Genomic DNA, 21,540 nt, shown 5'->3' with positions numbered 1-21,540 from the left:
AAAAATGTTTACGCCCCAACGTTTAAAAGTTGGCTGTCTCAAAGAAATGGGAGCCGCTCACACGATGCTGCAGGTGTCTCACTGAAGGATTTCACTGGACACAGAGTACAAGAACATTTACTGAACTCAATGTTCAGGAACACGGAGGCCTGCAGCCTGTTCTCACACACACACACACACACACACACGCGCACACACACACGCGCGCACACACACTCACACACACACACACACACACACACACACCCCCCCCTCTCAGGGATTACCAGCGCTGTGTGTGGAGAGGTCGTGAAATACTCTGCAGTGCTGACATTTGTATAGAAATGTTGAGTGCGAAGCGCATGCGAGTAGCGTTTGCATGCATGCTCTGCTGTGTGTTGTGGTGAACATCTTGGCTACAAAGAGCTGGTGTGTGAAAGTACTTCCTGTGAGTGTTGTTGTGGTTATGATCAGAGGAAGTTTTTAGTAGGACGAAGCGAGTGTTTATCTCTCCGTCTCCTACCAGTTGTTGCGGGCGATGTCGTAGATCCAGAAGGAGTTGCGCACATTTTCCTCGCGTTTGTCCTTGTCTTTACTGAGGCCGGACAGGACATGGATCTCGTTGAGTTCAGGGTCGATGGTGGCTCTCTGGGTGAAGCCCGTCATCGGCACTGCATACACAAGCGGAGCAAACAGACGGTCAAAGACAAACACATTTACCTGCAGGTCTGATTTAGCTAAATCAGGTCAGGGTTTCAAGCTGATAATAGCAAAACTTCTGTCTCCACAAAATGAAAGAAAGCGGCAGCGTTAGGGGCCATCAAAGAAAACTACTCGATAACATAGCAACGAGCACCATGGCAACAAGGACTGACACAGAAAGAAACAATGAACAGCATGCAAATGCAGCTCGGTGTGATCAGACATCCCAACACACACGGTTGATCTTCTACGATTACAGCGGGCTAAGGGATCGAGCCAGGTTAAAACAGCACGGGGGCGGGGTCTCTGCAGATCAATGATTAGAGCGAAGCACAGGAGGAACTGTGCACGGTTATGATATGAAATCCTAACGAGGAGCTCGAGTCTGCCTGCAGGCCTGAAGCACACATCGTTTACATCTTCATACTGCGCCATTTCATAAAATCAGGAATTCAATTAAAACCACAAATGCGGAGTTCTGGGTCAGCTATAACAAAACGTTCACACGTTATGACGCTGGCAGGTCAATCTAATGCAGCGCAAATGTCCAGTAGAAACAGTAGCCACAGCTCAGCTCACAGCAGCAACATGGAATCGTGACTCCACTGTCAGCACGACTGCTTTTCCCTCCCTGAATCGTCCACACGATGGGCAGAGCATGAAATAAGCTGCTGACAGCTCAGCACTCAGCTGACTCAGGATGAGATGCTGTGGTGCTGATTTCATTTCTGGAAAATTACCATTTAAATGTGTGAAATTCAACTGATCGACTCAACAAATGTGTGTTTAATGAATTATTAATGATATTTCCGACAGAGCAACAGACTGTAAAGCTTTGTGAGGGGAGCCAATACTGGGTCAATGAGTAGTAATAATATAAGTTATTTATACCTTTGTTCCTTAAATTTTTAAACACATATCTGTACTTTGTACTCCTTAAACAGGCTCGTATACTTTGGCTTTTGACTGGACTTCTTTCAGGTCACTGGGCCTTATGAAAGGCAGGTGTGTTCAGGTACGAATCAGCAGCAGATGTCACACAAACACAGATGAAGAGTCGCAGTCAGGGGTCGGCCGGTTTGGAGTTTTGGCACAACACTGGAAGAAGTGCAGATGTGCAGATGTTGTGACTGCAGTTCAGCATCTAGTTGGCGATACCGAAGAGGAGCGTGCATGAAGGGAGTGACGTTTTCTGTTTGTCAGGTCATCGTAAATGCAAAGTTTCTATCAGCTCAACAAACATCAGCAAACACACAAACCAACACGACCTGCCTGCACCGCCCTCAAAAAAACCCCCAACCAAACAAACAAAAAACCTCCAACAACTTCAAGAACCGAATGTGTTAGCTTCACCCTGCAAACTACATCTGTTATAGTCGACAGTTACCAGTCAGCACAACAGGACAAGCTGGCGTTTCAGTGCTGAGCTCACATCAACATGAGACGTGTTTGGCTTCATAATCAAATCCTTTCGGTTCTTTCCTGCTCACATTTTTCATCAAATCATACAGATTTGATGATAGCTCCAGCAGGGTAAGACAGAGGTAAGTGGTGGGTAGACAAGGTCTATTTATACTGGCTTTGAGGTGAAGCTGAGACTGTAGCAGACATTTTAGTCGATCTGGCAGGAAGTGTCTGAAGAGTGGAGGAGCTCCTTAACCAGACAATCGTCATCTCTGTTCTGATAGCTCACAGAATCTATTAGCCTCGATCATTTTATCATATTGTTAATGTAGCTGAGTCAAACAGAGCCCAGAAGACTACGAGGCAGCTACCACAAACGTGCAAATGAATATCTACCACGAGAGGAGTGCTCTCAAACAAAGCTGTAGGTTTTTAGTATGAATTTAACAATACGTTTCAGAACTGAAGCTAGCGAGCTAGTTTAATAAAAGGGTGATATTTGTTTCCAGGGATGTGTTCAGTAGCGCCTCGTTTTCAGGGTCGGGACAAACCTTTAATATACGCTTAAAGTAGAGCACTGCCCTGAATACAGGATCTGTGATTCCTCTAATAGAAAACAGCGAATTCTCCTTTTCCAACGGTTCCTCGGCTCAACTTGGTTTTCAGGGTTTCTCAGTATAATACCTGGTACCAGCTACGCTGTTCAAGTGAACCGAGTCGAGCTGACACTCGGTGACTGATGAGGGACACCACTAAAATCTAAATCACCACTTTTGAAACCCGGCAGTGTAAAAAACTGATGAGGTCTGAAAATACGCTACGATGATTACAGGCCACCTGTATTTGTTGTTACTGATAGCTTAATCTGTGTCGTCTCTCCCTGTGTGCAGCTCTATAAACCAGTGGACCTCATCATCCAATATGAGATGTTCTTACCCATCCCAGAGTCTTTCTTGGTGCCATCAGATATGATTTCTACGTGATCTCCATCCACATCGTAACTGAAGAAATCATTGAGGTACGTCTTTGACCTCTGACCACCAAACACGTAGAGGCAGCGGTTCCTCTGGCGAAGAAACAGAAATAATGGCCGACATTAAAGTCAGTCGCTGACGGGATTGTCCTCAGAAATAGATCCAATGACGCACTCACAGTGTGGAAGAGCATGCAGTGCCCGATACGGGACTGAACATCCTCTGGGCCAGCGTTGCACGAGTCCTCCCGCAGGAGGCTCCACGTCCCCAGTTGGCAGTGGTAGGCGTACAGGCCGCTGAACTGCGGCTCCGACGTCCGGCTGTCATCCACGCTTCCATTACACGTCAGGATCCGACCGCCAAACGTGTAGATCATGTGCTTCTCAGAGTCCATGCACATCTGCAGGAAGAGCAGTTTGTCACTGTTAATAAAAATGCATCTCTGAGCTGAAACTAATTTACTTTGATTTAAATGCTTCAGATTAAATCAAAGCTTCCTTCATTACATTTTCTCCATTTGTTTTTTTCAGTTGAAGCTTTTTAACTGCCTTGTGTTTTCTTGGACACGACTCAGCTTTAAAATCATTCTGCCTAACAAATGTCCAAAGTGGGGATGTGTGCGACTACACGACTACTCGATTGCTCGTTGCTGTTCTTACGAGTCGTTTAACTAACTGTTGAAATTTAAATTTGATGCCCAATGCTGGTCAATTATTGTCCTAAATGTTATGCAGACATCTGCCACCAGATGGCGCATCGTTGTTTAAAAAAACTAATCCGTTAATAGGCTGATATTTTTGTTAACACCATCAGAATGAGATGGGCTCTCTATTAGTGCTACTCCTCCACATCAGGAGGAGACAGCTAAGGCTGTCAACTCCTGGGTAAGGCGTTCAGGCCCAGCACATCCTACTGGGAGGAGACGCTGGAGAGATTACACCTATCGACTGGCCTAGGCGATGTTTCCCAGGAGGAGGAGGGCCCAGAGGGAAGTCTGGGCTTCCTGCTGCACCCAAGATCCAACTTCAAAATAAGTGGGAGCAAATTGATGGATTCAGATCTATATTTGGTATATTTTAATAATAAGTTAAGCTCTTCTGTAGTAACACACTTTCATATCATATTTTAGTAGAACATGTGCTGTTGATAATGCAGGATGTGAGGTGCTGCGCTGTGAAGCAGCAAGAATGTGGAAAATGGTTTAAAATGCTCTTGGTTTTCAAGTTTAACTTGATGCCTGAACGTTTCTTGGTCGCCAGCAACAGCCCTGGTCCAAAGTGACAAACATCTGCCTTAGTTTCACCCCAACCCTAAGGTGACATCTTAGAGCTGCTTTTGGATGTTGTTAAAAATAGTTAAGCTGCAGCATCTAAACGCTGCCTCTCAAAGAGTGAGGAGAGCACAGCACAGACAAGTCTCCACTGTTGCTGTGAGGTCACGTGTGCGTCACAGCTTTGTCGATCAAACAAACATGAACGCCAGCAGCAGCTACAGAGTATGACCACAAAGAGCTGCTCGTGTTTTTCAGCTTGGGCTTAGCCAGGACTCAAGTTGACTTCTGCTGGAGCTAAAAGTGGCAGCAAGACTAAGCCCTTTCAAACCAACGCAGCAGTGAAATGAAACCAATGTATATTTAACATTAGCTGTGCCACTTTCCTTTATCTGACATACACAAGGAAACTACACAAGGTGCACCTACCCTTTCCCCCTGTGGTCTTTATTTATGTGCAGGTTTGATGAAAACATTTTTGAATCCTTTTGTCTCATACGCAAGGAAACGATGCACCGAATACAAGAGTTGTATTTATTTATACGTCACGGGGTGAACACCTAGTGCAAACATACTTTTACTCCACGTACATGAAGGTTGGAAATGTTTAAAAATGTGTGAACAAAAATTAAAGACATTTAGAGCTAAAACTAAAGATTTGCAATTACTAATCAGCTAAGGTAAGGCTTCTCCTTGAGCTGTTAAACTTAAGCCAGGTTCAGACTACACACAGCCCCTCCATCTCACCTCCTGTTGGTTCAGGAGTGGAGGCCCCTGTTGTGTCCGACAGTGTTCGGACACAATGGACAAACACGAGGAAGATGCAGTGAGTACACGTATTTAAAGAACTGGAGTCAACTAAGCAACTGACGGGGGTGAGTGGAGCTGAGTGTCAGGTCTGATGTGTGACAGAAGGTTAGCAGCAAGAGTCAAAGGGAAGGTGCCCAAGATGATGGTGAGACCTGTTATGATGTTTGCTTTGGAGATGGAGGCACTAACAAAAAGCAGCTGGAGGTGACACAGTTGAAGATTTTTGTTTTTGGAAGTGACAGGAAGGAACAGGACTGATAATGATTAACTCAGAGGGACAGGTCAGGTCGAGTTATCTGCAGACAGAGGAGGAGGAGGACGGCTTAAAGGTTTAGGACATCTACAGAGGAAGAACGGTGAATGGACGGGACAAAGGATGTTGAATATGGAGGGAAAGTGGAGTGTAAGAGATCGTTTTGCCTTTGCAGCTACCTGGTGGTCAAACACCAACTTTGGCCCTCCGTCGGCCGACGTATCCTCGCTTAGTAGCGTCCAGGTGTTGGCGTCTATGTCATAGCGGTAAAAATCGCTCTTCAGCGACTTGCTGTTCCTGACACTGGAGTCCAGGTAGCGGCCCAGCGTGTAGATCTGTCGCCGCTGTGAGTCGATGCACATCTTGTGGCATGAGCGAGCACTCGGACCACTCTGTTACACAGGAGACATGCTTACACGTATGTCTAACATGCACAGACAGTGATTTTTCTTTTCTAGTCAAAAACAATCAGAAGACACTGGTGAGTGTTTGATCACCTCTTTCTCTGTGTCTCTGGAGATGCAGGCCCACTGGTTCTCCTGCACACTGTAGGCCCAGAAGTCTGCCAAATCCTGCGTCCCATCCCAGCCTCCAAACAGGTACACCGTCTCTGTGGGTTAGAAATGACCAGCACTGAGCCTTTTGTAACCATGCTCCTGCAAACAAGGTTGTTGTTTTTCCCTTAACCTCCTACGACCTGAACTCTTTCAGCATTTTGAACGTGTCTTTGCTATTTGGGCTGATTGGGACATAAAGAATGTAAAAACAAAGCATCACCAGATTTTTACCTAATTTTTGTTTCTGAGAAAAATGAGATCCACATATGAGGACATTTGTTTCAAATTTTGATAGAACAGTGGCAGCATGATGTCCTTGTAAGTGGATATCAGGCCCTTGTAGAGAGAAATTAAGTATTTTGGTCTAGACGTCCCAAAATGTGACGTCCACATATGTGGATGGTCCTAGGAGGTTAAATAAGCATCTGTTTTCTTATTGTACATGAAATCAGAAAAGATTATGTTGCAGTTCACAGCACCCACCATCACAAGTCTCTGTTCAGAACTACGTTTTATCAATAACACATGGTGGTGGGGGTTCAAACGGTGGTCTACTCTGCACAGCGGACTCTTCGGTCAGACGGGGTCAGCATGCAAACATGCAAAATTGAGATGATTTATGCTTTCGCTTACAGGGGAAAGCTAAAGCTACATTTTCCATGATTTGACAAGCAAGCCAAGAGATGGCGCGTTGCAATGTAGCATGACTCTTTAAAGCGCTCTCTCTGTTGTGAAACTTTGTTTGGGTCAAATTCAGGCCAGTGTAGCTCAGGCAGATGGGAGATGTAGGAAGCTGCGAGAATGAGTTGTAAAGACACAAAGTATTATGAGTCACTGGAAACGACCAACAATCGGTTGATTTGTGTAAAGGATTAGCAGGAATTTGGGATTTAAAGTGCTTTCAGATCACATTCCCCCTTTGAAGTGACACACTGTGTGGAGGTAAATATGACGCTCGTGAAGCAACAGCTTTGTTAAAAAGCCCGTTTTGTGCCAGAAGGGCGATTAAGCAAAAACATAACAAAAGGTGACGGGAAAGAAAAGGAATATATGAGCAGGGTGTTTATAAAACACTGGTTTCACCATGAGATCATGATGTGCTTGCTTCATACAAAGTGGAAATCCCCTATTCAAGTTCTTTTTAAGCATATCAGCATCTGTGGCAGTATATGATGTATATGACCGAGTGTACATAAGCCTGGAAACGGCTGCAAATGAGCACTTGGAATGAGGCAAATATATGTAATTATATCCAATAATTAATAATTCTGCCATAAAGCAACATTTGAAAGTCCATAACAAAAATGTTATTTTGTATCATCATCTAGAGGCCGAGCTAAAACTACAGAGCAAATCAACATTTCTGCAAAAACAGCCTCCGTGCCTTCCTGTCAGTCCATCTTTTTGCTGACTGCAGGTCTTGTCAGATGAAGGCAGCTAGCATGACATGAGTATGATTGGTTTAGTTTGGTTGGCACCATGGCACCGTCATTCACCCCCTACATCGTTCCCTCGCTCACCTGGAGACCGCTGGAAGCACTGTGAGAATCATGTTCTTTGATTTCTCCAGTGCCTTCAACACTATTCTTCCCTCGGTTCTAAAGGACAAGCTGGTGAACTCTGGAGTGGACCATCACCTCACTACCTGGATCCTGGACTACCTCACCGACCGACCACAGTATGTGAGGACTCAGGGCTGTGTGTCGGACAGGGTCGTCTGCAGTACGGGGGGCCCACAGGGAACGGTTCTGGCTCCGTTCCTCTTCACCATCTACACTGCAGACTTCTCCCACAACTCCACCCAGTGCTTCCTGCAGAAGTTCTCTGATGACTCTGCAATAGTCGGCCTCATCACTGATGGGGACGACAAGGAGTACAGAGGACTGACTCAAGACTTTGTGGACTGGTGCCAGCTGAACTACCTCCAGATCAACGCCAGTAAACCCAAGGAACTGGTGGTAGACTTCCGCAGGCACAAGCATTCTCCACTGCAACCACTGAACATCCAAGGTATGGACATTGAGGCTGTGGACAGCTACAGGTACCTTGGTGTTCATCTGAACAATAGACTGGACTGGACTCATAACTCAGACGCCCTCTACAGGAAAGGGCAGAGCAGGCTGTACCTGCTGCGGAGACTCAGGTCGTTTGGAGTGGAGGGCCCACTCCTGAAGACCTTCTATGACTCTGTGGTGGCTTCTGCTATCTTTTATGGTGTGGTCTGCTGGGGCGGCAGCATCTCTGCTGGGGACAGGAAGAGACTGAACAGGGTGATCCGAAGGGCCAGCTCTGTTCTAGGATGCCCTCTGGACCCAGTGGAGGTGGTGAGTGACAGGAGAACGGTGGCTAAGCTGTCATCCCTGTTGGACAACATCTCCCACCCCATGCAGCAGACTGTGACAGCACTGAGCAGCTCCTTCAGTGGGAGACTGCGGCACCCACGGTGTGGGACGGAGAGATTTCGCAGGTCTTTCCTCCCCACTGCTGTCAGACTCCATAATAAAGACTTTAACTGATCAAGCACACACATCCATACATGTGCAATAATACTAAGTGCAATAATCCTTTCTGTCATCGTTGTATTTTTACTCAGTTGTATATAGTATTTGTATTTGTATTCTATTTTTATCTTATTGTATATTTATTTTATTCTACTGTATATAGTATATTATTTTATTCTATTCTGTACAGTTGTGTACTGTATTTATTCTTATTGTATTCTAATTTTTGCCTCATAACTTTTGCACTGTCCACTTCCTGCTGTGACAAAACAAATTTCCCACGTGTGGGACTAATAAAGGTTATCTTATCTTATCTCTTATCTTATCTTATGTTTGCAATGCAAACTTCGACCAGCTGGCGTGGGAGCTGAGAGCTGCTGACATCCTCAGCTCAACATAAGACAAACTGGTTTCCGCTGACATGTTTCAGGTGTTAGTTTGTATTTTGTTAATCACATTATTAACTAGGGCTGTTCGATATAACGATATATATCGGATGACGATATAAAAACATCTATCGTTTCATTTCACGCTATCGTTTGTTTCGTGGTGTTGCAAAATAAACTGTTTACAGTAATATTTGTTCATGGTTCTGATGTCCCTGTAGTGGTTATATTCATTTCTTAAAGTTCTCCCTTTCTCTTATATTTTATATAACCACACTACGGATGGACAAGCGCCTGTTTTTATGCGTTGTCGTTAGCAACAACGACGGTAAAACCATCACGTGTCCGCTTGTTTACGTTCCACATAAACCTTTCACAATAAAGCTCAAGATTCTGTTGAGACTTTTCAAAATAAACGGAATCACGTGAAAGAGCAGATTATTTACGGATGAGAAGTAAAAAAGAGCCGCCAGGTGCTAAAAAATAAACCTTAGACTCAAACGTTAGAACAGGCTTCTCCCCGCAGCACGCCGTGTAATAAATACTCACAAAGAAAACGGCGCCGTTACAACTTATGTCTAAAAATGTATCGTTTCATGCATCGGTTAAAACACTCGACTCAGCTACATGACGCCCAGCAGGAAACACTTCACCTACCTGAGATTCACAGAATTTACAGAAAATGTTACATGTTTGTGATTTATATCGTTATCGGACGACAGATGTCTGATATCGGGAGATGAGATTTTGGTCATATCGCACAGCCCTACTATTAACTGCAGCTTTCCACGTGTCACGCTATAATAACTCCCACCATGTGGCAACTGTCTGAAAGGACTCGAGGTTCATGTGATAGAAATATAATTTTATATGGTATAAGTTTATTGTTAAATTACTGAGTAAAATATATTCATCAACTTTGTAAGTGTACTGTTAAATGTTAAATCTACTGCATTCTTTGTATTTTGCCTCCAAGCAGCCAGACTGTCATTTTTTAAACTGTTGTCTTGTGCAAGCTTTCTAAAAGGTCTTCCAGAGTTTTTCTTTGTGTTTGTATTGTTTCATGTAAATTGTTGTAATGACAACAAAATGTCCAAACCAACAGGCTTTACTGAAACACAATCAGTGCAGCCTCCCACACAACCACAACAAATGCTGCATATCATCCAGAAACCTCAGGAAAACCCTGGATAACCAAGTGTTCTGTTCCTTTGTCCCTCTCATGCCGTAAACATTTACCAGATAAGCTGTGTGTTCAAATAGAGAGCGGTTCATCATAACCAGAATGTACAGTACAAATCCCAACAGCCAGTAAAGGGACTCAGATCAGGGGCTGTGACGCCATAGCTTAACTGGTCCTTCCTTGTGTTTAAATAAATAAAACAAACTGACAAGAAATTCTAAATAAAATAAAATAACACTAATTACGAGAATGTAAACGATATCAGGCACCGGACAGAGAAATCACTGGGAAGTCCTGCACCACGACTCCTGTGGTGGGACACAGAGGTCAGTGTGTGCTGCCTGATGCAGAGCAGAGATGCTGCCTTCTCCCAGCTCATACACGAGCTGCAGACACTGCATCACTCAGTCTCACATACACACACTAACAATGCAGGCTTCTGTTTTTCCTGGCAGCCAGCAGGGAAGTACACTGCCAACAATGTTGTCAGATCCAAGGGTTAAAATAAATTAATTCATTAAAAAGCAGCGGTGCGTCTGTCGAAACAAAAGCCGAGATTAATGTGTTTTTACAAATAGAACGGTTTGGTTGGAAGGAGAACGTTCGAGGTGGGGGAACTGTGGAGGGTTCATTTGATTAAACGGCAGTAGAGCTTTGCGAGCTCAGTGTGCATAGGTGGACGTGAGTCATAGCCAAGTCATAACAGTGCGCTGTGTGAGTCTCACCAGTTTGGACGTCAATGACCATTTGATGTCCTCCCCTCATCCCCGGCCTGTTGTCGTCACCGTCACCTGCAAAGAGAAAAGAGGATGGAAAAGACAAAGATGGAGTGTGAGCGTGGGGGGGACAGACGACGAAGCAGAGAGGTGAGGCGTGGATCAGGCAAAATGGGGTGGAGCGAAGGGATGGGCGGGGCAGCAAACAGACAAGAAAGACAGCGCTGCTTTAGACAGGTGGCAAAGTTGTCAGCATGTATTGAAATGTGTGATAAGCGGGAACATTTCCCACTGGAAAGATGGGCTCACTGTTCATTTCGTCGTGGTTGATTTCTTGGGCGCTTGTACCTTTGTTGCATTTGGGGATGATCTGACTCCACCTGGGCTTGTACTCCTGCTGGCTGATGTACTGGTTAAACAAGCCGTCTAGCAAGAGGACACATGAATCAAATATGAGAAAGAAAACAAGCGTAATCCCATGAGCATTTCTCTCAGTCAGAACAAACACTATGGCTGCATACCTCTCACAGCTTTGTCTATCAGCTCCTCACAGGCATCAAAGTCTCCTTGCAGCACCAGTCGGTCGTGCAGGTGGGTTAGCATGGGGTGCTCCAGAGCTATTCGAGTCTTCTTCTGCAGAGACTCGAAGGCCTCTGTGTAGTTATGCTGTCGGAAGTGCTTCAGGCAAAGGCGGATGGCTTCCTGTTCTCGGTACTATAAGGACATGATGGAGAGCAAACTGATGAGTTCAACTCACTGCACGAATGCTTGGACCACACCCGACTCAGCATCAGGTCTATCAAACACGTGTGAAACCAAATGACACTGAAGGTTGAGTATTACGCCTCAAAGCTTTTTTAAAAAACAAAAACACAACGCAGCGCATGATGCCACCAGTCTAGTATTTTACATTATGCTGCCTTCACACTCAAGCGACGTTCGATTCTTAATCCATACGGTGGTTATGAGCATCGTGTTCCAGAAGCGCATTCGTGAACTCAGACACAGTGATGCTGGACGAGGCCTGGCTCCCAGTCTCCACTCCAATTCATCCTAACGGTGCTTTTTTGGGGTCGAGGTCAGGATCTGTGTAGGCCAGTCAGGTTCTTCCACACCAAACTCCCTTATCCATGTTCCAACAGGACGGCGACATCCCCAACTGTTCCCACAAAGTTGAGAGCATGAAATTGTCTAGAGTGTCTTGATTTGCTGAAGCATTAAGAGTTCCTTTCACTAACGGGCTGAGCCAACAGTCCCACCCCACAGTCCCCCTCCACCAAGCTTCACACTTGGCAAAACGCAGTCAGACAAGTAGCATTCTCCTGGCAACCACCAACCCAGACTCATCCATCAGATTGTCAGATGGAGAAACCTGAATCATCACTCCAGAGAACACGTGTCCGCTGCTCCATAGCGTCTAGGGGTGGGTGCTTTGCACCACCGCACTGGATGCTTTACAGTTGGAGGACTAGATACAGCCGCTCAGCCATGCAAACACCCAACAGGTGTAGCCTGCCAAAACCTGCAGGATACTGTTGTTCAGAGCAGCGGCTACTGTCGTCCTGTGCACGACTAGTTCATATAGTTAGTTAAATGTTTCTGCCATTGTTAAGGGACCGGTGTATCTGTGCATTGGTCCTACACAAAGCGTGTGCACTGAACCATGTTGTGGCCGTGTACTGTCACAAGGAGGCAGCATCAAAAATATATGGAACATCGAGTCTCTGGGAAATTCTTTTTGTGTGTGAAGTCGTTAGTCCTTCAGCCGACTCTGAACAAGACAGAACATCTAAGTTACAGCTTCTTTTAGTGACATGAAACTGAACAAGATATACGTGTGTGCGTGTGTGTGTGTGTGTGTGTGCGTGTGTGTGTGTGTGTGTGTGTGTGTGTGTGTGAGAGAGAGAGAGAGAGAGAGAGAGAATGAACAAACTTTGAACAAACTGCCTGAAATGTGTTAACAGAGACATTTTGGGGATTTTGACTCAGTCTGTGCTCCAGATGGGTTAATTATTAATCGTGTTAGTCGTGATGATGGCACATTAACACTGACAGCATTAAAAAATATATATATAAGTCGCCAATTTTGGATGAAAGGGGTAAACCTAAGGATGTACTCAAAGCGGTGTGCTGCTTGTGCAGATGTAAAGTGCGAGCAAAGTACTCAAACACGACTAACTTGCATGAGCATGTACACGTCCACCATCCGGCAGAGTATGCTAGGCTATCACCAGCGTCTGCAGCTCCATCAAGCATTTGGGCGCACTCTGAGATGTTTAAATAAACAGCTGTATATCGGCTATAATTTGTAAACTAAAGTAAACTGGAAACAGCTGAACTAGTGAAGCAGCAACAAACCACATGCACAGATATTGTTGATGGTTACGGGTCAGGGAAGGAATGGCTTGTGTTAGCACTGTTAATGTTAGTCACTAATCCAAAAGCACCACACATTTCAGCAGTTTGTTAGTTCTCTGTTTGTAGGAACCTCCCTGATCAGAACACGGCTGCTGCTGGTTAACTCGAACAGTAGCAGGTACAGTTATTTTATATTCTTCATGTTGTAGTAAAATATACAAGAAACGATGTGGTCGTAAGAAGCACGGGTATAATGTCCCGGCTCCTTCATATGCAAGTTAATGATTAAGCTAGCAACACATGTACAGCAGAGACCACACGATACCACTTTACAGCAACATTAACTCATGTGAGCAGGTAGGCAGACGATGAGAATTGTCAGCAGTCTGGAGATATTTTAAGACAACAAAAGTAAAGGAGCCTGCCAGCTCGGCTCTGCTACATCGTCAGAGGAGGAGGAGGACTGAGAAAAAGTTCATTTGTCTCATGTAAAATATCTAAAGTCCTAACCAAACGCAAACTGCAACGAGTCTGCTAATGTGTGTGGAAGCAAATGGCGACAACCGACACTGGAGACATCACGGGAAATGTCCAGAGGCAGACAACCAGCAGGAGAAACCAAAAGAAACTGCAGCTCTTTGCCTTTACAGGATTAGAGCATAAATTTAAGCCTAAACTCGAATCAGAAGATAAAAGCAGGTTTTTCTTTGCTTACATTTGAAAGGCATGGCCTAAAATCCACAGAGGCCAAACTATCTTTTGTAATTAAGTAATAAACTACGATATTCATAAATTACATGGAATCCAACACATGAATTTAAGACAGAAGTGAAACTATGTGAATGCAATTAAAGAAACTGTCCCAGAGACAAACTGAGTTTGTGGGTTTCCAAATGTAATCAGCACCTCTGACATCCCAGAAGTTTTCATTCAAGCTGATATTACGCAGGAAGGCAAATCCACTCTTCCACCTCTGCCCCACCCCTCTAACATCCAGGCTGAGGCCTACCTTGCTATACCAGTTAAGGCAGGGCTGCACCACATCTGGGTCTTCAATTCCATGCAGCTCAATGTACCAGATGCTGAAGTTGAAACTCGGACCCCAAGACATCAGAGGCACTGAAGTTAAACAAACAAGTGGTAAGAAGTGTTAACAGCAACAAACACATGACAACACAAAGCGTGCCAAACTGCTCTCACCTATTTTGACAAATCTGCAGGGGAACATCTGCTCGTCGATCTTGTGCTTTAAGGTGAACGTTTCCTTGTTGTAGTCATTCTTAAGGCCACTGGCAGATGGAGAAAGACAATCAACATGACACAGCTGTTTCACTAATCCTACTGGTGAGTTGAGATACCGACTGAATCCATTTGCTGGACAGCCCTCCACCTCTGGCAGCTAACTAGACTTCATGTGTGGCCTTGCAGCTGCAGTTCAGGCTGTTAACAAACATGCAGCCTGCTAATGCAGCTCTTCAGCTGGATGGACTCATTTGCCAGTTGCAGGTTCTCCAGAAACAATTTGCAACAATTGAAGTTGCACATTTACAACTACTACAATCCTCTGTTCTTTGAATTTGTATTTATTGAAGTTCAAATTCAACATAACACCTGAGGCAATTTATTACTTAAGACAATTTTTTAAAAAAATCTGTTCAACCAGTGAATTTCTGTCAACTAGAAGTCGTCTCGACAGCCACAATTGAGAGCACTTCTGATGGCACTGTCATTCTCCTGGTATTGTGTCTACCAATAAAGACACTACAGGACCAGACAAACACAGAAACATGTCTCCCTGAAGCTACAGGGGCATCTCACCTGGACAAAAGCTCGGTCATGTTTTCTTCGCTCATCCCACCAAACACTTTGAACTTCTTCAAGTTGCACACATGAGTCTTCTCATATTTCCCAAAGGTGATGCTCTGAACAATTGCTGGCCTTTCCAATTTTAAGATTAAAAACTGTGGAAAGAGATCAAGACAGGTGAAACAGACTGAAAGCACAGAACAGAGTTATGACGTATTTAGTGCTTGTAGAGAGCTCCAGGAAATTTGCCTGAAATTATGCCTGCCCCGTCGCTGTGAAGGGATTCTCTCCTTATCTAAACGACTACAGCATCAGGTAAGTGGCAGCACAACACACTATGAACTGCATCCACATGTCACTGGTGCTCTAACAAGCCAAGACATCAAATGACAATCCACCCATGGCCACAGCACCGATTAAACAGGAAATGTGAAAACATTTAAATCCACAGAGACCAACATGTTCACATCCGCTGTGAAAGCATCAATATCAATCTGAAATGAAGCATTAATGAATCACACAAACTCCCCACCTTTACGGTAAATAAAAAAGTAGCAACACTGAGTTGACTTTCCATTTTGTGTTTGTAATGAGACAACGTGTGATGAAACAATGGGCTCCTCCCATCACCCTCCCGTGACGACTCACATCCAAGGTTATAATTTACTCACCAGTAATTTGGCACACAGTTTTTTAATTAGTCGATGGAGGTGGGGGTACGCTACTGATTTGAACGTCATGTTTTGGACAATCACACCAGTTTGAATTTAACCCTTTAAGACCTGCCATAGAACCAAGTCCACCAGAGCTTATAGTATATTTTTAAATGCTGTGGGGCCATTTTTGGGAGCATTTCAAGTTGCAACCATTACAGCCCAAATTTTAATAATATGTCTGCATTAAGTGCATAGTAATTACATAAATTGCGAAAAACTACAAAAACTTATCCCTCAAAACTGTAAATACAAAAAAGTTAAGTTACACAAACTAGTTTCCCACCACAGGAAATTTATTTTAAGAGTCTTCATAGTTTTATTTTTGAAATACACCAATTTTTATATACTGCAGGAAAAACGAAAATAAATATTATAATGCAAATTTGCAAAAAAAATAAAATAAAATAAATTCCACAAAATGACGTCACTTCCGGTTTCGGGCAGGTCATGGCGGACATGCGATAGTTCACGCTGATGGACGTAGGAAGTGTTACAAACAGCTGATCGGATCGGCAAAACCTGTTTCTGGAATATTATGTTTTTGTTGCTGCAAGTGCTTTTTATGCAGTTTTTGCAAAGCTATATGTGGAAGGAAACTGTGACCGAGGACAAGCTGATGGCATAAGATGTAAGTACAACTCCTCCGGTTTAATATGCAAAAAAAATTATTGCGCTAGCTTACACGGTTGCAGAGCTACCGGGATTTAAAAATAGTTACGCAAAACGGAGCGTGCTGCTCTGACCGGCTTTAAAGGGTTAAAAACGTATCCCAACGCTGAAGGTTTCCCTGTGGACGGTGAGCTACATGACCTGCTGCTGTCAGTGTGGATTCGTGTGAAAATGCTTCCACTCTGGGATTCGATCATGTGGTTTTCAGAAGCAGCACAAATGAACAATCTTAGTGTTGTTTTCTTTATGAACAGATCCCATCGGCAAGGATGCAATCTCCCAGGGGGAGGACAGAATGCCCCCCAAGCCCCAAAACTGTTTAGTTTATGCTCCACGTTTTATAAAAAATGGAAAGAAATGTTCTGCATCATTTCTCATGGGGAACTGTTACTTTAGATTGACAAATCAATTGTTTAACCAGCAGTTTTCTACCATCCAAACACCGCCTACTCCTACTCTAAATTACAGGCAGATTCCTGCAGTTTTCCTTCATTTAAAGCATAAAGGACATACCTGAGCTGCAGAATTATTAGAATTTGTGAAGCCTGCGTAACACCCAGCTGCTCTACTAGAAACAGAGTATTTTGAGTCTGGGGTGCTCAGTCCTCCAAGTGAGTGGTTAACCATTGTTTTGCAATGTTTCACTTCCTATTGTCAGTCAATGCAAACTTTCAGATTTAACCTCAAAGTCGTGCAACACTATCTATGACGGTGTTGTCAAAGGGAGTCAATGAGTTCAAGAGAGAGGAAGGCAAACTTTTTCTTTCAGAAGTGTGAACGTAAACAGTTGCTGTTGCTGCTCACTGCTAGGTGGAACCTCCTCATACAGCTGCAAGATAAAGTTAGTGAACTCTTTGGAATTGAAGCCTTAAAAACGAAGCCTCCTGCAGTCGTGCTGCTGTTCGAGGACCCGTCACAAACCTGGATAAATGGGAAGGTTGTATTTGGTGTGAAATGGGGATCCGTGCACTGTGGTAACCCCCTGGGAAATAAGAGAGTAGCTAATCTACATCGCCTGTGTAGGCTCTCAGTCATCCAGGCCATAGTTAAAATTAGGGCTGTTCGATTTAAGGAACGACATATATCTAAAGACGATATGAAAACGCCTGTCGTTTCATATTAAGCTATCATTTGTTTTTTTTCATGGTTTTGATGGTCACCGTAGTGGCTACATTGATTCCTTAAAGTTCTCTAACCTTACTCCTAAACGAGGGGCTCCCTCTGTAACATATGGTTTGTTTATGTCTGACACGGACCAGAAAACTGTAAAATTATGCAGGAAAACGAACCCCAACTCAGACTAGGGCTGTGCGATATGACCAAAATCTCATATCCCGATATATATATCGTTATATCAAACAGCCCTACCTCAGACTCAAACACGACAAACCTTTTCATACACCTACGCAAGAATCATGTGAGGGAGTTTACGGATGAGAAGCAACAAAGAGCCGTCAGGTGCTCAAAATAAACCTCAGACTCAAAGGTAGTAAATACAAAGAAAATGGCGGCCGTTACAGTCAAAACACTCGACTCCAGCTACACGACGCCCAGCTGAAAACACTTTACACAAGTCGAGCTGCCTGAGATCCACAGAATTTACAGAAAATGTGAAATTTTGTGATACATATACTGTTGTCGGGGCGATAAATGTCTTTTATCGGGATATGAGATCTTGGTCATAGTGCACAGCCCTAGTTAAAATAGACCCAGACCATGATGCTTCACATGCGAAATTTAGATACTGGCATTCATTCTGCCCAAACAGAATCGTTTTTGCCAAAAATGTCATATTTGTCTCATCTGGTATTAAAACTTTACTATTTGGGGTTTTTTTTTTTGGTTTTTCTTATATCAAGACAATTCCTATTCACTTTTTTATTATCATCTTATTTGTAATCGACAAAATAAACGTCCTTTTTGTTAACATTGATACATTTGTTGGACCTAAAGTAAAAACTGATGACAGAGCTGCATCTCATCTCCTTACTATGAATTACAAACATTCACTTAATGTTTCTTATCTTTGTCCAACCCTTTGAATTATTATTTCAGTTAGTTTGTGTATAACTGACTTTTTTTAAATATCACATTTAGGCACATTCACACTTGCTGAGAAGCTTTTAATCCACTCACTACTCTTACATCAACTTGAGTAACTGAGACCTGACTTAAAACCATGTTACATTCAGGCAGATCAAGGTCAGCCTTGAGATATTCCATGTACTGAGCACTCAAATATAAACAAGCCCAGCAAGACACTGTAAGCGAGGCCAACCCCCCCAAACAACTGAAAGCATAGGTATGCTTTTCACATGACTTTACCATTCAGTTAGAAAACAACACTGTAAATAAACATTAATAGTTCTACTGAATAACATTGGATTCATTTTTATTAAACTGTAAAACACAAACGGCATAAACTGTTGAGAATTCACACCTGCAAGAAAAATAAGTCTAACAGAGTGAATGTATAATGGAATTGTAAAGCGCTTTGGGTGCCTTGAAAAGCGCTATATAAATCCAATCCATCATCATTATTATTATTATTATTATTATTATAACAATAAAGAGGAAAAGCACCAGACATGATGAATGATGGTCTACCAGCAACAGCTGGAGCAAGGTCGAGCCAAAGAATGTAAGTGTTCAAGTGGAGTTACAGAAGTTGATGAAAACCCATCAAGTTAAATGCAAAGGAAGAATTCCCACAAGTGTTACCTGTTTAAAACAAACAAACTTACTTTTTTGGTGAGAAGGTTACAGAAAATGGAGTACTGGTTATTGTATCAGTAATAACACAGACGTGACGCAGAAGTGTGATTGACATGTTTTCAAATGCCCCATCTTAAAATGTCAAAATTTCCCAAAGAGCATTCCCAGTAAAGCAAAGGGTTTCTCAATCCCATTGGCCTCTCTGTGCAGACTGCAGTTTCCTGTTTATGCACCTTCACAAGATGCACCCTCTCTAAAATATTAATGTTAATTAATTAGCCAAGCCAATTACCTATGAACTGTGACGCTATGAACCTACACAAATCACGACTTTCATAGACAACTGCTGTTCCAGGTCAACAAAATTAAAGCTCATCAGAAATGAACCTACCTGTGGAGGATAGTTGCTCTCAGAAGACCACCTGGAGGACTGATCGTTAGGTTTATCCACCAAGATATTCCTAAACAAAATAAAGAGACAAGTATTTACCCACTGTGGAATACCATCCCACCAAGTGAGCAGAAAACGCGGAAAGACAGCAGTGCAAGGTTGAGCCGAATACAGGTCTGTGTGTCCTGGAAGCTTATGACAGTAGATTTATCACATAACAAAACTACTTTCTTGTAGTCACGCTACATTCTGTTAGAAAGCTCATTTAGGTAACTGTTGTTGTTAGCTAACTAGCATTAAGTCAGCTACTGCTGAACTGTTTGCTGAGTGCTGAACCAGCAACAGGCGAAAGCCGCGGAACTATGGGTGACTTCGTTTATATTAGATTAAAACATGGGTGCTGGCGTGAGCGACAAGTAAGTTTTCCTTTCGTTGCAACAGTTTCAGGTAGCCTATAACCAAGCTCATTAGCATAGCTGCTAAAGCAAAGCTCTATGGTTAGATAACAACAGCTAGTTGCCTACTTCAGCTCTGGAGTCCAGTTAGCTAACGTGGACGTTCGTTTTTCACGTATTAAGATACCGAAGTGTACACTACGTAATCAAAGCGTAAAATATTATACAGCTGTGACAACGGAAGTAACAAAGAATAATCTGGGCGTGTTCCAATGCCAAGTTTTCGGGGTTGTCACTCTAGAATAATATAACTATAAGAGAAGAATACACCATTCAGTTGCTTTGTTTACGTTTTGAGATAACGCTCCAATTGATATCCTACACTGAAGTAGGAAACTGTCCCTTAGTTGCCCACACATTTCACAGAAATTACTGAGCGTCATTTCATCACACAGAAAGTACATCGTAAGCTATTGCTTCCAACAAACGTTTAGCGGAAAAACAACATTATCATTATCGGGCGGCTAAATATCCGAAACCAAACGCCCCACACGGTAGCTAGCGCTAGCTTGCTCGCAGACAAGCTAGGCCAGTCGCGCAGGGTGGAAGAAACACAAGTGCGCCGAGATGACAAAAGACCACCTTCCACCGCAAAACCTAATGCATACGCTGGGCCAGAGGATGGGAAAGATACTCACTCAGGTAAATATGTAGACGAGTAAGAGCTCCATTTAAAAACGCTGAAAGTGAGGACTCTGCTCTCGGGAGCGACAGCCATCTTGTTGCAGAAAATAACAGACAGCGAGAGGTTAGCAAGGAGCGAATATTGACAGCTCTTAAAGAGACAGTACACATATTTGTGTTGTTTACGAAGCCTCCTCGGTAGCATGAACACACTGCACGATACAGTTATCACGTCAGCTCTTCATATTCATCGTAACAAAACTCGTATTTTTTTAAATTATCATTTTTTCCGAATATCATTCCAGCTGAAACATGTTAATTTCAATCGATAAAACATAAAAAGCGAATGATAATAAAATAATAACAATACCTCCATCACATTAATGTGGCCACAGGCCAAAGATGATCTTCTACAGCCCCGTTCCTAAATATGTACATCATCCCTAATTACTACACAGCTACACACACACAGCTACTGGAAGTCGAGTTAACCAAAACTCTTTAAACCTGATCCATAAGTAGGGGTTTCGAAATTAATGCATACATATAAATAGAATAAAGACTCCCACAGAAATAATCAGCCGATCATATAGTATCATACAGTTGACTGCAGTGTTTCCTTTTTGAGACAAAGACAGCAGTGTCCCTTTTCAAACAGCGTAGTGTTTTACTATATGTGAAGTCATTCTAGCTTAGAGTGGGTGAGTCATCTGGTGACTAATGCGCTTTATTCCGGTTAGACAAAGCTACTCAGCCTCCTAATTTGCAGCATACACTTTGAAAGAAGATGACTCGACATTTTTTCATCTTGACATTAAGCCAGTATGTAGTTGGTTGTGCGTCTTGCTTTGAGCTAAACGCTATAAATTACCTCCACGAATTAACATACAACTGGTCACAGCTGCCATAACGTCAAACACTGGTTTTCTTGACTGGTTATGTTGGATCACCACAAGCTGCTCTGCTGCAACTGGACATTTTACTGTCAGTTGACTGAAGACACTCAAAAAGGTCACATGGCAGCCAAGTTCTGTAACCGGATGCTTGTTTTTAACAGATATCTGTGCCGAC

At 43.3% G+C, this 21,540-nt stretch overlaps 1 protein-coding gene across 2 annotated transcripts in view; it reads right to left on the bottom strand.

Annotated features, from left to right (window-relative positions):
* Positions 1-20,860, bottom strand: part of mkln1 (muskelin 1, intracellular mediator containing kelch motifs) — a 29,124-nt gene extending 8,264 nt beyond the window's left edge. Inside the window, exons 1-14 of one of the 2 annotated variants that reach the window (XM_004570855.4) lie at positions 20,840-20,860; positions 20,484-20,563; positions 19,391-19,460; positions 14,912-15,054; positions 14,294-14,382; positions 14,103-14,212; positions 11,257-11,449; positions 11,084-11,161; positions 10,745-10,810; positions 5,890-6,002; positions 5,572-5,784; positions 3,238-3,459; positions 3,022-3,151; positions 503-650 (exon numbers count right to left, since the gene is read on the bottom strand). In XM_004570855.4, the coding sequence (XP_004570912.2) occupies positions 503-650; positions 3,022-3,151; positions 3,238-3,459; positions 5,572-5,784; positions 5,890-6,002; positions 10,745-10,810; positions 11,084-11,161; positions 11,257-11,449; positions 14,103-14,212; positions 14,294-14,382; positions 14,912-15,054; positions 19,391-19,460; positions 20,484-20,563; positions 20,840-20,845 (1,661 nt within the window). In that variant the 5' untranslated portion in view covers positions 20,846-20,860. Of the gene's footprint in view, positions 1-502; positions 651-3,021; positions 3,152-3,237; positions 3,460-5,571; positions 5,785-5,889; positions 6,003-10,744; positions 10,811-11,044; positions 11,162-11,256; positions 11,450-14,102; positions 14,213-14,293; positions 14,383-14,911; positions 15,055-19,390; positions 19,461-20,483; positions 20,564-20,839 lie in introns of both variants that reach the window. The other variant, XM_004570854.4, reaches the window with a different exon arrangement.
* Between the last annotated feature and the right edge of the window lie 680 nt (positions 20,861-21,540).

Source organism: Maylandia zebra, linkage group LG17, assembly GCF_041146795.1.
Source record: "Maylandia zebra isolate NMK-2024a linkage group LG17, Mzebra_GT3a, whole genome shotgun sequence".
In the NCBI taxonomy this organism is placed as follows: domain Eukaryota; kingdom Metazoa; phylum Chordata; class Actinopteri; order Cichliformes; family Cichlidae; genus Maylandia; species Maylandia zebra.
Note: the sequence above shows the minus strand (reverse complement) of the source record. Positions and strands in the feature narration are given on the sequence as shown.